This window comes from Osmerus mordax, chromosome 24, assembly GCF_038355195.1.
Source record: "Osmerus mordax isolate fOsmMor3 chromosome 24, fOsmMor3.pri, whole genome shotgun sequence".
Lineage (NCBI taxonomy): Eukaryota > Metazoa > Chordata > Actinopteri > Osmeriformes > Osmeridae > Osmerus > Osmerus mordax.
In genome coordinates this window covers 5,694,507-5,708,529 of record NC_090073.1, presented here as the reverse complement: position 1 = coordinate 5,708,529, position 14,023 = coordinate 5,694,507, and the positions used below count along the sequence as shown (strand labels likewise).

The 14,023-nt window shown below is 48.2% G+C and overlaps 2 protein-coding genes across 2 annotated transcripts; one reads left to right on the top strand and one right to left on the bottom strand.

The window, feature by feature from the left end:
* Window positions 1-445: 445 nt before the first annotated feature.
* abhd17b (abhydrolase domain containing 17B, depalmitoylase) lies at window positions 446-10,773 on the bottom strand. Its single transcript, XM_067228371.1, has 4 exons — window positions 10,334-10,773; window positions 7,945-8,429; window positions 2,830-3,009; window positions 446-2,589 (listed from the first exon to the last, which is right to left on the bottom strand). The coding sequence occupies exons 2-4, from the start codon at window positions 8,409-8,411 to the stop codon at window positions 2,370-2,372; spliced, it is 867 nt and encodes a 288-aa protein (XP_067084472.1). The 5' UTR covers window positions 8,412-8,429; window positions 10,334-10,773; the 3' UTR covers window positions 446-2,369.
* Window positions 10,774-11,193: 420 nt separating this feature from the next.
* Window positions 11,194-13,258, top strand: c24h9orf85 (chromosome 24 C9orf85 homolog). Its single transcript, XM_067227935.1, has 4 exons — window positions 11,194-11,375; window positions 11,580-11,686; window positions 11,766-11,879; window positions 12,346-13,258. The coding sequence occupies exons 1-4, from the start codon at window positions 11,274-11,276 to the stop codon at window positions 12,581-12,583; spliced, it is 561 nt and encodes a 186-aa protein (XP_067084036.1). The 5' UTR covers window positions 11,194-11,273; the 3' UTR covers window positions 12,584-13,258.
* The last annotated feature ends 765 nt before the right edge of the window (window positions 13,259-14,023 follow it).

Below are 14,023 nucleotides of genomic sequence, written 5' to 3'. Positions count from 1 at the left end.
AAAGGCCATAGTCTACCCCGTTAAAGCTATTTTCATTCGTTTTTATAGTAAGAAAATCCTGTACCTTCAACTTCATAATGCATAGTATTTAGCTATTTGATTTAATGGATGTTTTGTTGGTTGTTTGAGGGATGAATATTTGTATCAGTATCAAAGTATGATTCCTGCTCAATTCTCAAAGTTGTCTGAGTCCAAGGCAAGGCCAACACACAAACTGCACTATTCTCATATAACACTGGCCTTTATTTGTCTTTGTCTACTTGACTGTAACTGACCTGACTGGGCCTTTTATTAAAAAGTGATCTGGATGTCATTTATATAGAGCTTCCATCACTAGCGTCATCAGTTTCTAAGGAACCTGCTTTTCAAGTAGTTGACAGTACTTAATACATAATGCTTATTGTGTGAGTTTCAAAATGCTACAAAATATGGGAAAGGCAGTTCATTTGATTCTCAAATATGTTTTTAATTTCTATAATCATTTTATAATAACTATTATCAAGATCATTATTACATACAAGTTCCTTCAATGATGAAACATGTCTTACAAAAAATAGAAATGACATAGGTCCAGGTAACCAGTCAGATTGAGTTGAGGGAATCTGAACAATCCAAAACGGACTCACCAAAGATGGACCCTAATTGTCATACCAACAGTTACAGTTGTTATAGTAACTACAATTCAGATAATACAGTCTTGTTTAAGAAATAAAAATGTCCTGTATCCAGTACAAACATTATTTACATTGTGATGAACAAAAGTATAACTTTTATCTACCTAAATCTTGTAAAGAAATATCAAGTCCTTGGACATACATATATATTTTTTTACGACGCTTGACCTCACGACAGCAACAAACGACCAATCAAAACAGTTTCTGGCTAATCAATTAAACACTCACAGCCAATCCCAGACAGCTTCCGTTCACCTCCACCAATGGTGAACGGACATGAAGGTTCAGGTAGCACCCTTGCACTTGGCGGCTAGTCCCTGTTTACCACTGCTTAAAGTAAACAGTCTTAGTCTTAGGTGGCATGCAGCAGTACTTAACATCAACTTTATAGGGTTTTCAAAAAGTGCCTTGATAATACATCCATCCATGACAGCTAAATGGTATATTTCACCACCCTCATTCACAAGTTATATCACACAGAACCAAAACGTGAAATTCTGTAAGATAATCAGAAGGTTAAGACAAAGCGAGTAAAATCCATGTGCAAATGTTACAAGTCTGTTAACCTGTGAAAGCGATCAATGTCGAGTGGGTAAAACACAGCATTTTCCTGTCATGGACACACAACACTCATGGACTGCGTGTTGTTATGGCGTTAGTGGTATGGGGCTTGTTCCGTGTTGACCACAGAGAGCTTCCGGGGCCCTCGAAACCACAGTTGCATTTATAGAAAAGAAAACCAAAAAATTTCTCTTGAATTGTATACGAGCTCAATTATAGCATTTAAATACAGAATATACATATATCATATCGTATTTATTATATGAGTCCTACTTTAATCCAATGTGACATTTGATGCTGGATTTATGGGGGTTAGTGAAGGGTCACTGAGGCCTCAAAGCTCAGATGTTTGGACATTGGTTAAAGTAGAACCGCATCTCCTTTAAATAGTACCTTCCGGCATATTACTGTGATTTGCAAACAACATTTAGACACACACACACAAAAAACAATCCAGCTTAGATGTTCTGTCGTACATTGCTCGTACAAAGAGGCTGTTAAGGGTTATTCTCTTCAGTACATTGTCATTTGGCAACACTGGCACTGTTAAATCAAATGTCAGAGTTTTGTCATGTACAGTTCTGTGACGAGACTGTCATGTGATAGGTGCAAATATTTTATATATATATATATATATATATATATATATATATTTAAAAAATGAACGGACAAATTAAACCCCCATGCAGACCGCGCTGGACCGGACTTGGCATACAGGACTGAGGATGGGTGATAGTCAGTCCAGTTTGGTTCCCAGCATGGCTGGTTCATAAAGCCCGTCTTAGGCCCGGTCAGCGGTCCAGACTATGGACTGCTCACCGCATCCTTCTTGAAAGGCAGCAAAAATGACATACACAGATCACACACACACGCAGAAAAGATTATTTGCTTCTCTGTGTATATTTACTCTCTTCTCCATCAGGCTGTGCAATTTCATTTCAAACGACAAAGAAAAAGAAAAAAGAAAAAAAAACTATAAAGATGATGGGTATTCTCTGGAGTTCACAGTTGCAGCAGGTGAGTGGTTGCTTGGCCGAGGGGCTGGGGGGATGAAGACCAGTCCCTCTCTCTCTCTCTCTCCCTCCCTCCTTCTTTCTTTCCCTCTCTCTCTCTCTCTCTCCCTCGCCCCCTCTCTTACAAGTTGGCGAGCTCGTGCGCCACAAACTGTTTCAAGCGCTCCAGGTACTGTCCGTAGAGCTCCACATCGTTGTGGCCCGCCCCCTCCACCCAGAGCGGCTCCACGGGCCGCTGGCAGCGCTCGTACAGCGCCAGGCCGTGGGAGAAGTCGATCACCTCGTCCTCCGTCCCGTGGATCACCAGCACCGGGGACGTCACCTTGGAGATCTTATCGATGCTGCGGAGGCACACACACACACACACGAGTGAAAAAAGTGAAAGGCGCAAAAGGATGTGGACTGCCCTATCGTTTTTAGTGAGAGTCCAGCATGTGACAGGAGCAACCATTAACCGATAGAGGGGGCTATTGAGTCAATAACATAGTTAGCCGTTTCAAACGCAAATATTTCACCCGTGTATGTCTGTGTGTGTGTGTGAGAGACAGTAGAGCGTCTCTCTGGGCCGTCGAGGGACTGACTTGGGGAAGGCGTCGAAGCAGTAGGTCTTCTTGGTGTCGGGGAAGGCCACCCTCATGCCGGAGGTGAGGGGGGAGTGCAGCACCACGGCGGCGCTCTCGTAGCGAGCCGCCAGGTCCACCGACGGCACCGTGCCGATGCTCTGCCCGTACACGATCACGTTCTCCGGGCGGATACCGTACCTACGCGCAGACACACACACACACACACTCAGTACAATGTCCACAGTCAGTCACACACATGCTAATTACACGCCCGTTTTATCTCGTTTTGCACGCATGGAACTGGTGATTAGCAGTCATTATCAGTCCGGGAGTGGAGAGGGTTTGGACCGAGGCAGTTTGACTACAGATGTACTTGAGGCCTTTACAGCCATGGGCTCAAAGCTCACAGCGATCGTGTATGTGGACTGCCTCACATGAGCTGGCCTGATGAGGAGCTCCTGATAGAGACCAAGAGGAAGACATGGTTTAGGGGGGGGGTGGACGAGAGAGGGAGAGAGAGGTAGAAGAGAGGGGAGAGAGAGGGGGAAGGAACGAGGGGTGCGAGAGAGGCGGGGAGCAAGAGGGAGAGAAAAGGAAAGAGAAAAAGAGAATGGGGACACAGAGAGAGAGAGAAAGAGAGACCCAGGGAGAGAAAGGAGGAGCGAGTGAAATCGGCATTCCAAGGCCGATTATAGAGAACGTGACCCACTCAGCCAGTCAGCTGACGGGAGACGAGAGGCGCTGCGGCAACATCACCGGTTAACCGTCTGACATGGTGTTCCTTCACTGAAACTAGACTGTCCTCGGCTCCCAGGGACTGGCACGCACCAAACACAGGGGATAGGAGCGAGGAACCGGGAGGGGGGGGGACTGCAGGGTGGGGGAGGGGTATATAGGACAAGACAATGGGTGAGGGAGGAAGTTAAAGAGAGAGAGAGAAAGGAGGCCGGGAGGGGTGAACGGAACTGAAGCGAGACTAGGTTTCTCGGAGTCGGTACTCTGCAGCTAGTCATGTGACTTGGGACACAGAGAGGTCAACGCTAGCCCCAATTCCGGGTCGTCTATAGGAGACACCCGAGGATGAATACTCACGTCAGGTCACACACACACACAGCTGTCTTTGTCCACCGGTTGTACGTCCCATATCAAATTATGTGACCAAACACCACGAGTTACTTGTGTGTGTGCATGTGAGTGTGTGTGTGTGTGTGCATGCTCTGGTTCACAGCTGGTTCTGTATTTTCTTACCAATCAATATCATGATTGATAAAGAGGGTAGCACTTCCTGGATGGGCTGAGGTCACGGTCACAGCTGCAGTTAAGGGGAGGCCTCCTCCTAAGAGCCTATTGGTAATTGGTTGCTAGGATACCAGTCAATATTAGGCTTGGAGGATTGACTCTCAGGGTGAGAGCTAGCTTAGCCTAGCCACTTCTATTGTGATCCCACACACAGGCTAGCTTAGCCTAGTCACTTCCATAGAGATTCCACACACAGGCTAGCTTAGCCTAGTCACTTCCATAGAGATCCCACACACAGGCTAGCTTAGCCTAGCCACTTCTATTGTGATCCCACGCACAGGCTAGCTTAGCCACGTTGACACACCAACAGTGTGTTGGTGTGTCAACAGCGGTTCAACTACTCAACTCCAAATCCGAGGACAGAAAGGGCCGGAGCCTACAGTAATTCCTGGGGGGGGGGGGGGGGGGGGGGGCACAGCCAGGCCGTTCCTAGTTATGTGCTGTGACATGTCCATTCCCCTGCCCCTGCTCCTTCTCCACCTCCACCTCCACCTCCCACTGGGTGGTGAGGAAGCAAATGGTGCTGACACACACACACACACAGAGAGACACATATGTATCCAAAAACTAAAAGTCAGGGAACTCCCCTATAATCAAACAGTGACCATGACAGTGTGACGGTGTGTTTGTTTGTATGTGTATGGGTGTGTGTGTTCTGTAGGCATGCCGTGGTGGAGACTAGAGAAGCACGGTGGCCGGTGTGCTGGCGTTGTCAGGCACGCCTCATGACGATGACTCATGATGGTTGAATCACCCGAGGATGTGCTCAGGTGCAGGAAGAGCCTCGCCCCGTCACTCCACCAGAGAGACACCCAGGGCCAGGACTCCCCTAGCAGGGCCAGGACTCCCCTAGCAGGGCCAGGACTCCCCTAGCAGGGCCAGGACTCCCCGAGCAGGGCCAGGACTCCCCGAGCAGGGCCAGGACTCCCCGAGCAGGGCCAGGACTCCCCTAGCAGGGCCAGGACTCCCCTAGCAGGGCCAGGACTCCCCTAGCAGGGCCAGGACTCCCCTAGCAGGGCCAGAATGCCCTTAGCAAGACCCTGGCGTCTGGAGCCAATCCTGGGACTGGCTAAGCCATCTGATGGTGTCATACATTGCCAGGTGGCCCCAAACATTCTCTTAAAAGTCCGGAATATCTGGATGACATTGATACAGAAGCCAACCCTGCTAGACTGTTCTCAGGGATCTGCTCTGCAAAGGGTGACGAGGCAAGCCCACGCAGGCAAATGTCCTCAAACACACGCCCAGTATTGACAGAGCGCACCGCTCGCCCACTTCTCCGTAGCTCATCTAACTTTCATGAGCCGTGTAAAACAGGAGGCCTACTGAAGGCCAGACAGGCCCGGCCTGTGATGTGATAAACAGAACCAGCTTGATTCATGTTCAAAGTCGGATGTGGGGATCTCTTACCACTCAGTCAGACTCCAGCTCCCTCACCCCCCTCCCTCTCTCATGTACAGCTCTCTCTCTCCCTCCGTCCCCCTCCCTCCCTCCCCCTCTCTCTCTCCCTCCCCCTCTCTCTCTCCCTCCCCCCCTCTCTCATAGTACAGCGGTCTTATTCTCCATCTCTCTCCCCTTATGTGTATGTGTGTGTGTGTGTGTGCGCAATAAGCTTAATATTCCATCCTAAGAGGGGAAAGACGCGGCTTATCAGCTGGGGGTCACGCCACGGGAGACAAAGCCTCAGTGTTGAGGACCACCAGACCAGATCAGAGCCTAGAGCAGCCAGCTCTGACCTGCTCCCGTTTGGAACAATCATCAAATACCTGGGCATTACCCAAACCAGGGCTCAGGAAAAGATCAGAAGCTCCAGGTGATGGTGTCTCTCCAAACAATCGTTGGGTGAGGCTTGATGCGGTTCAGCTTTGAGAGAAGTACACTTTCAGAGCTTATTTCCCCGGTGCTGGTCTCTCTCTGTGTGTTTGACAAGATGCTGTTGACTCCTGCTCGGCTGGGTGACAGCACACTACTTAAAGTAATTCACATAACAGGAAAGGGTTTGGAGAGACAGACACACACCCTCCCTCCCTCTCTCTCTCTCTCTCTCTCTCTCACGCATCTACACAAACAGACACACACACACATTCAATGGTAATGTGCGTGGGAGGAGAAAGAAAAACAGGCACAAAGGCAGAGCGGTCACAGTCAAGGAGATTTGGACAGTTTCTACAGAAGCACAAAGTCAGGAGACAAGCCGAGGACCAAACTCCCCTCCCTGGTATGTTGCTTTGGATAAAAGCGTCTGCTAAAACAATACATTACCAAAAAAAAACTATTCTGGTTCACTTGACTCTCAGACTCTCATGAGCGCTGAGACAGCCTTTTCAAAACGGAGGACCATTAAGGGCTTGCGATTGGACGAGACGATGCCGTTCTCAAGTGCCACTGCAGGGTCAGTCGGTCTCTCTCTCTCTCTCCCTCTCTCCCTCTCTCTCCCTCTCTCCCTCCCTCTCTCCCTCCCTCTCTCTCTCTGTGTTCCTTCTCTAGGACTCGTCGGTTTGCTCGCTTGGTCGTTCTCGGGTCATTTCTACAGGAAGGAGCAGCGGACAGCCCTGTCATTTCCCCAGTGTGACCTTCTGTAAACAAACCCGGGGAGAGGCAGTGTAGTGGCCCGGCACAGGGAGAGGGGAAGGAGAGACCGTAGGGAGGGAAGGGAAGAAGGGAGCAGGAGGAAGGGAAACAGTCGTGCGGAGACGGGAGGAGGGAGGACAGGATGGAGGGGGGATGGGGAGAAGACCCTGTCCATATGAACAACGGTTCATTGGACTTAAAATAGGGATGAGGTGTGTGTGTGTGTGTGTGTGTGTGTGTGACCCCACCTGGGACCCAGTACCAGAGCCTGTGAGAGAAAATAGACTGGAGAGGGGGAGGGGAGGAGGAGGAGAGAGGGAGTACGACAAAGAGAGCACGGGGAAAGGGGCGTGCAAGGGGTTGTGTGTGGATCGAGAAATTGATAGAGGGACGGATGGAGGCAGGGAGAGGGGGAGGTAGACAGAGAGAGAGACAGAGAGAGTGTGTGAGAGAGAGAGAGAGAGAGAGAGAGAGACGGGGAGATAACGAAAGAGAGAGATAAAGAGAGAGACACAGATGGGCCGAACGAGTGTTGATGTGTGGAAGGGGGCGAGTGGGCGGCCGCCCTGCCTCATGCAGAGATCCGGGATGACGAGGAGCCCTGTTGCACACTCCCACACGCACACACCCACTTCCCAAACAGTCACGTCACACACAAAAACACACACACACACACCCCACTCTTCGGCTTCACACTCCCGGTCCATATGCCGTCCTCTCTTACTCATCACTCGCCCATCCTACGTCCCTCCTTGTTGTTTTGAGCCATCCCTTCATCCCAGCCTCCCACGACACCTTCCTGTTTCTGTTTCCATCACAGACGAAAACCCTCGCCATCCACCGACAACCCTCGCTCCTCCCCCGTCCTGCCTCCCCCCACCCCCAACACCCCCCATCCTCCCTCACTCCCCCAGCCCACCCTCACACCCACCCTCCCTCACTCCTCCCTCAACCTCATCCTCCCTCAACCCCCCCCAACCCCCCCATCCTCCCTCACTCCCCACCCCCCACCCTCACACCCACCCTCCCTCAACCTCATCCTCCCTCAACCCCTCCCTCAACCCCTCCATCCTCCCTCACTCCCCCCCCCCACCCTCACTCACTCCTCACCCTCATCCTCCCTCAACCCCCCCCCCATCCTCCCTCACTCCCCCAGCCCACCCTCACCCCCTCATCCCCCCCCCCCCACACACACACACACACCACCCCCCAACTCCCCCATCCTCCCTCACCCCATCACCCCTCCCTCCCCCGGGTCCTGACCGTGTGCGCAGGACCTGCCAGGCCGCGTCCACGTCGGCGTACAGGTTCTTCTCGGAGGGCTTCCCGGAGCTGGCGCCGTAGCCCGAGTAGTCGTACGAGAACACGTTGCAGTTGATCCGGGAGCCCAGGCCGATGTAGAAGCTGCTCATTTGGCCCAGGTCCACCGCGTTGCCGTGGGAGAACAGCAGCGTGTAGCGGGCGCTCGGCGAGCAGCGCACGAACATGCAGGCGATGCGGTTGCCGCGGGCCGTGCGCGTCATGAAGCACTCGATGGCGTCCTTCTCGCGGGCCGAGTACTGCCAGTCGGCGCGCTCCGACAGGTGCAGGGTCCAGCGGCTGCCACTGTCGTCGCTCATCAGGCTGTAGGTGGGCTCCGGGGGCAGGAAGGCCAGCTTGGAGGCGATCTTGCTGGGGCACGGCGGGCAGCAGAACAGGCAGCACAGCTCGCTGAGGGACAGGTGGTTCATCCTCAAAAGATCACCTGGCTGGAGGGGGGGAGGGAAGAGAGAATGCCGTTAGCATCTGTTTAGCATTCCGCGGGGGTTAAGTCTGGACAAAATCCCCCTCACAAAGAACCTGAAGTGTTACCAGGCTGTGCTGGAGGAGAGACAAGGGAGAGGAGGGCAGAGAGGAGGGCAGAGAGTAGGAGGAGAATAGTGCAGAGGAGAGTCAGGGAGATACGCCTGGCTTCAGGTCTCCTGTTCGGGCAAGAAGGTGGCCACAGCTCATGCCGAAGTGGCCATTTTGGATTTGCTCTCGCCATCAGAAACCCAGATGTGACTCGACAACAGACATCTGGGTCTCCCACTACGGCTGCATGGGCATCCCGTCCACACACACACACCCACACTAACACACACACACACACACACTAAAGGAGACCAAAGTAGTACTGGAGAATAATCCCTTGATTGAAGGGGAATGCCAACATAGGACTGTGGGCAGCAGAGATCCTAACCTTAACACTGACACGGGCAGCCATTCCTGGACCAGCACTAACTACCAGCTTCCCCTGCACATAACACCTCCTTATTTCAATGGATTTATTTCACGGGCGCTTTTACCCAGAGCAAGGCACGGGGGAAGATTTGAACCTGTGACGTCTTGATAAGCAGTATGCGTATCCGTGAGCCAAACTAAACTGTGGTGTGCGCAGCTCAGAAGATCATAGATCACATGTGACGGCCGCAAGCTTGTGTGTGTGTGTGGCAGACCTCAGACACGATAAACAGACATTCTTGGAAATGGGAGAGCATGAGAGTGTCTTCCCCCAGGCAGGCAGTGGTAGAGGCAGGGCAGGGCAGGCCTTAGCATAGGGCTAGTTTCAAATTCACAATCGATACCTTCCCCACTCCATGGCTCCTCTTGGCCCTGGCCAGGATCATTAGTGGGGAAGGCTGTAACACTGATGACTGTTTACATACTGGCTTCTGGTCCAGCCAGTCCCAAGGTTTCTTAACAGTCAGCATCTGAGTGCATTTTCAATGTGATTTTTTCCCCCTTCTGGTCCCCTGGCTACCTTCTATGAATCCATGTTCATCAGTTAAATGGCCTATAGCAGCAGGCCTAACATTGCTAGACACAAACTGCCTCAGTGTTCTACTAAGGGCTGAGCCGTTGGAATAAATGGATGTTAAGCCTACTGGTGATTAAACAAGGCTACACACTTCTGTTCATCAGAATCAGAATGGGATTTATTCGCCATGAAAGTTTGCACAGACAAGGAATTTGCTTTGGCAGGAAGGTGCATACAATAAACTTATACCTAAAATTTAAATATGTAGACTATCTATACTAAGGGTACATAAACTAGCAGTACTAAGTGGAATGTCTACACTTGTAATATTTGGTCATTTCTGTTGACCGACAAATGACTTGACCTCATAACTCCAAAAACCACATGATTAAAAAGAAACCCCCCCAAAATCATCCATTAAACCAGCGCGTGGGTATGCAATCTCCATCTCAGCGAAACAAGTGAGAACATCAAATGACTACGTGTGTGCGAGAGAGACATAACAAGAGTGAATGAGCGAGCAAGGGAAAATCCGGAGCGACAGGTCAAAAATAATCTGTAAATAAATGACCTAAACCAATTTATTGAAAAGCCTGTGTAGTTCACACATGACCTATGATAATCCATAATCTTTTTGTGGACATTCCACCGACAGATCTACTACTAGCTAGGCTTGAATGGGGCTTTAGCTTATACACTGACTTTACAGAAAGGTGCCGGACTCAGGCATATCGAGGGGCATAGGGACGACAGTTTTCCTTACAGTCCAGAAATGTTTACATATGGTATATAACTAGTTCCAAGTTATTACACCTTCATGCGCACAGCTTTAACAATACTTATTTCGACGAATAAAGAGGTCTTGTCACGTACCTGGTCTCGGTTCTGAAGAAAATTGATTCGTATTTGTATTGGCTACCGTGATTAGTTAACTAGATGTAACGTTAGATGTCGAGAATGAGCAAAATAGTAACGAATATTACAACAAGATTACTTTGACCACGTTCAATAGCTAGCTTCCTAGTTCTTTGCTCCAGTAGTACCCGCAGGTTTTTTCTTGGTCTCGTTCCACAAGACTGAATAGCTTGCTAGCTTATTAGTAAACCCAGGTCGGGGGTTCCTCAATGTTGTCCACATGTGGTTCAGCAAAATAGTCCCCAAATAATGTTAATATTTGCTATTCTGCTGGCATAAACCAATAATTTAATTGAATCCTGTTAGATGTTCCTACCAGCGAGGTAGCAACGGCCAAGGTTGTTGCTTACTGTATTGGGCTTCGGTGTAGTACTACAGCTTGGCTATATGAGATGCAGACGCCTCTTTTCACTATTCTTGTTTAGGTCATTTCGTTTAGTATGATCACGGAAAACGTCCGTCATGTGACCAACGATTGAGGCTACTGTCTGCTAAATTCAAGCAACCTGTGTACTCTCCGGGCGGGGCGGGCATCTGAAAGGAGCAGAGAATTCTGATGGTTTGTGCCCAATCAGAAGGATTGCGTGACCTACCCTGTTGTGAAATGACGTAATTATTTGTTTTTTTGCAGTCCAATCTTTTAATTTATTGACACGTGAGTGTCCCATAGTCGGATCTTTAAGAGCTCCGGTCTTGCATCACATTTGTTTGATCAGTAAAATACAAAAAATGTCCATGCCTTTGTAAACTTAATGAATACAGTGGCTTTGATGTGACGTCACAGCGGATCGTACAATATTCTTCCGGGTGATGTCTGACATGTGTGTCTGGCATCCGTTTTAGCTATCCTTGCTAGTTTTATAAATAATTCTTGATGGGTAGTTAAGGTAGATAAATTATGAGTTCTCAAAAAGGAAACGCATCCCGCTCCCGATCCCAGAAATATAAAAACACCACTGCTTACAAGAACGATAAATATGGAGCAAGTGTTCAAGTCAAGGTAAGAGAAGTAGCTAGGCTACGAGCTCACGATGAGCTAGCAAGCTTTATTTACTACTTTGACTCATCACTAATAAGCTATTTTATTATCACTACGTGACCATGTTATTAAGTGAGACCTTAGCTTAACATTACAATATGTATGCACTAGCCTGTAACCGTTGTGGTCTTGTTGGTTTAACGTCGTTTATGTTTGATCTTATAGATTGCAAACTCAAAAGTCCATGCGGGGTTGTGCAAACGGTGTAAGGAGGTTTTGGAGTGGAAAGTCAAGTACAACAAATATAAACCTATAACTCAAGCTCGGACTTGGTAAGTAAGCACACACAAACACACTCGTACACTCTCATGCTGGCTTCAATCATCAAATATATTTATCTTTGTATTTCAGTGTGAAATGCTCTCAGAAGACCATTAAAAATGCCTACCACGTCATATGCACGCCCTGTTCCATTCAGCTCGATGTGTGTGCCAAATGCGGCAAGAAAGAAGACATTGTCATACCGTAAGTTTGACAGTAAGCTGGTGGGTTAGTGAGTGCCTTTGCAATCCTGTAGGCGTGTTTGAAACCCACCATGCTGGTCAAGGCTTGCTTTCTAGACCATGTCAAATTTAGGTTCCTCTCTCACCTGACTAATCAACTTTTAGAACAGACTAAGATCAAGTATGTAGATGTACAATGTATATGAAAGCGATAAACTGTGCAAGTGCTCCATCTAGTGGAGCACCAATGCCATTACTGTGGCATTGGTGCTTGTCCATTGTTTATACACCCTCGTGTAGGCCTTAAAATATCAGGAAAGATGCCAGTAAGTTGGAAGAGGCTGCACCTTGCCCACCATAGCCTTCCCATAATATCAACCATGGCCAGGTTAATATATCGACAAACATTGAGTGCCGTACTGCTGTACTGAGTAGGGTGTGATTCTGGCCTGCTTCTGATGCTGTTTTCGCTCCACGTCCTTCTTCAGTGTGAACGCACCGGACGGGGAGGAGGAGGAGGAGGAGGAGGAGACCAAGACGAAAGAGCTCTGTCAGAAGAAAAAGAAGAAGAAGAAGGATGTAGATGACGAGCTGGACAGTGATGATGACTTTGGAGATCTAGGAAGTGATGAGGAGGAGGAGGATGGTGGTGGTGGTGACTCTAAACCCAAAGAAGCTGGAGACAAGCCAGCTATTGACATGGCTCGTGTCAGTGTCCGGGACTAGTTGAGAGACTCTGGGACTAGAGAGAGACTCTAGTGCCCTCCACTAACAGATACAGTACCTCCACCACATCCCTTAAGATGTCCACTTGTATACAATGTCAAAGTAAACCCATAGGGATGGTGTGGGTCTTAGAGACATTCCTATACGGTTGATACTAGTGACTAGAGTGAATTACACACCTCAAGAATCAAGGGAAAGGTTGGATTTGGTAGAACTCTTTGCATCTCGAGGCTCGGTTATAATCAGTAATAAACGTGTGTTACTGAAAAGATCTCCCCCGTGCTATATCCTTCAGGGGAAGCAGGTGGAGAAGACAGATGGGGGTTCTCTCATCTCCATTTTTCACTCTTTTATATTTTTACATTTGGTTGATTTTTGCCATCGGTTTTATCTAAAGCAACATACAAATAGTGCTGGATAGATATTTCAGGGGTTATTGCCAAGAAACGGCAAAGCTTATGATAAATAGTGCATCTATCACCTCAGCTACGACAATACATCATTCTTCTGGTGGGAAAGCACATTAATAGTGACCACATATCTCAAGTTCAACAGCGAAAAACGAATTGTAGGTGCAGTCTGTTGTCATGGCAGCGCTCTATGTGCTCTTTATTATCCTGTACATTTCTGCTAGGAAATCGAGGCTAATGTTGAAATAAATCTTTGCGTCATTTATCATGTGCCTCTTACTTTTTAAGCATTTTTTTCCTGCACATGATCAGTTTTCAAGAAGGGAGTAATATCCCACTTCCCTTTGTGTGGCAATGAAACACAGTATGAGGTAAATATAGTAATATTCTGTTTCAGCAATGACCTCAGACAGTAAGGCAAAGTGTTCCTCACAAGGTTTTTAATGCTTAGCAGCACTCGACTGGAAGTCACTTGTCTACTCTATTGGAGAACCCATTAAATTATTGTTTTACACTCAGTGCTCTAGGGTCTAGGCCAAGCAAAATAAATGAGTTGAAGTAAATCTAAAGCTATCACAGATCCCAGCCACAATAACTGTTGGGTTGTTAGTCAGTTTGGCAGGGGATTGTCTACAATCAGAAAAGTAACTTTCCAGGTCCATTACTTAAAAAATTGAGCTTTTGTTTGATCCCATTCAGATTGGTGATATGTCAATCCATGTAACCCTCAATGTTGATTGTTAGTGTGTATGTATTATGATTACGGGCTTGGTTAGATGTTTATATACTAGTGACAGTCGGAAGAAGCAAAATATAAGCAATGCATCCAAAGTGCTCATTCATAGCCCTTCTTACACTTGTAACATTTGCGATTTTAATAAAGATATTACATATTACGCTTACATACTACATGACTTAAGTGTATAAGATCGGTTCTATCTGTTTAGTAATCTCTTCATTTCCTTCCGCTTGTGATTTCTCAAGACGGAAAATAAAATAAATCTGCGCTTGAATGGCACAGACACGCTCA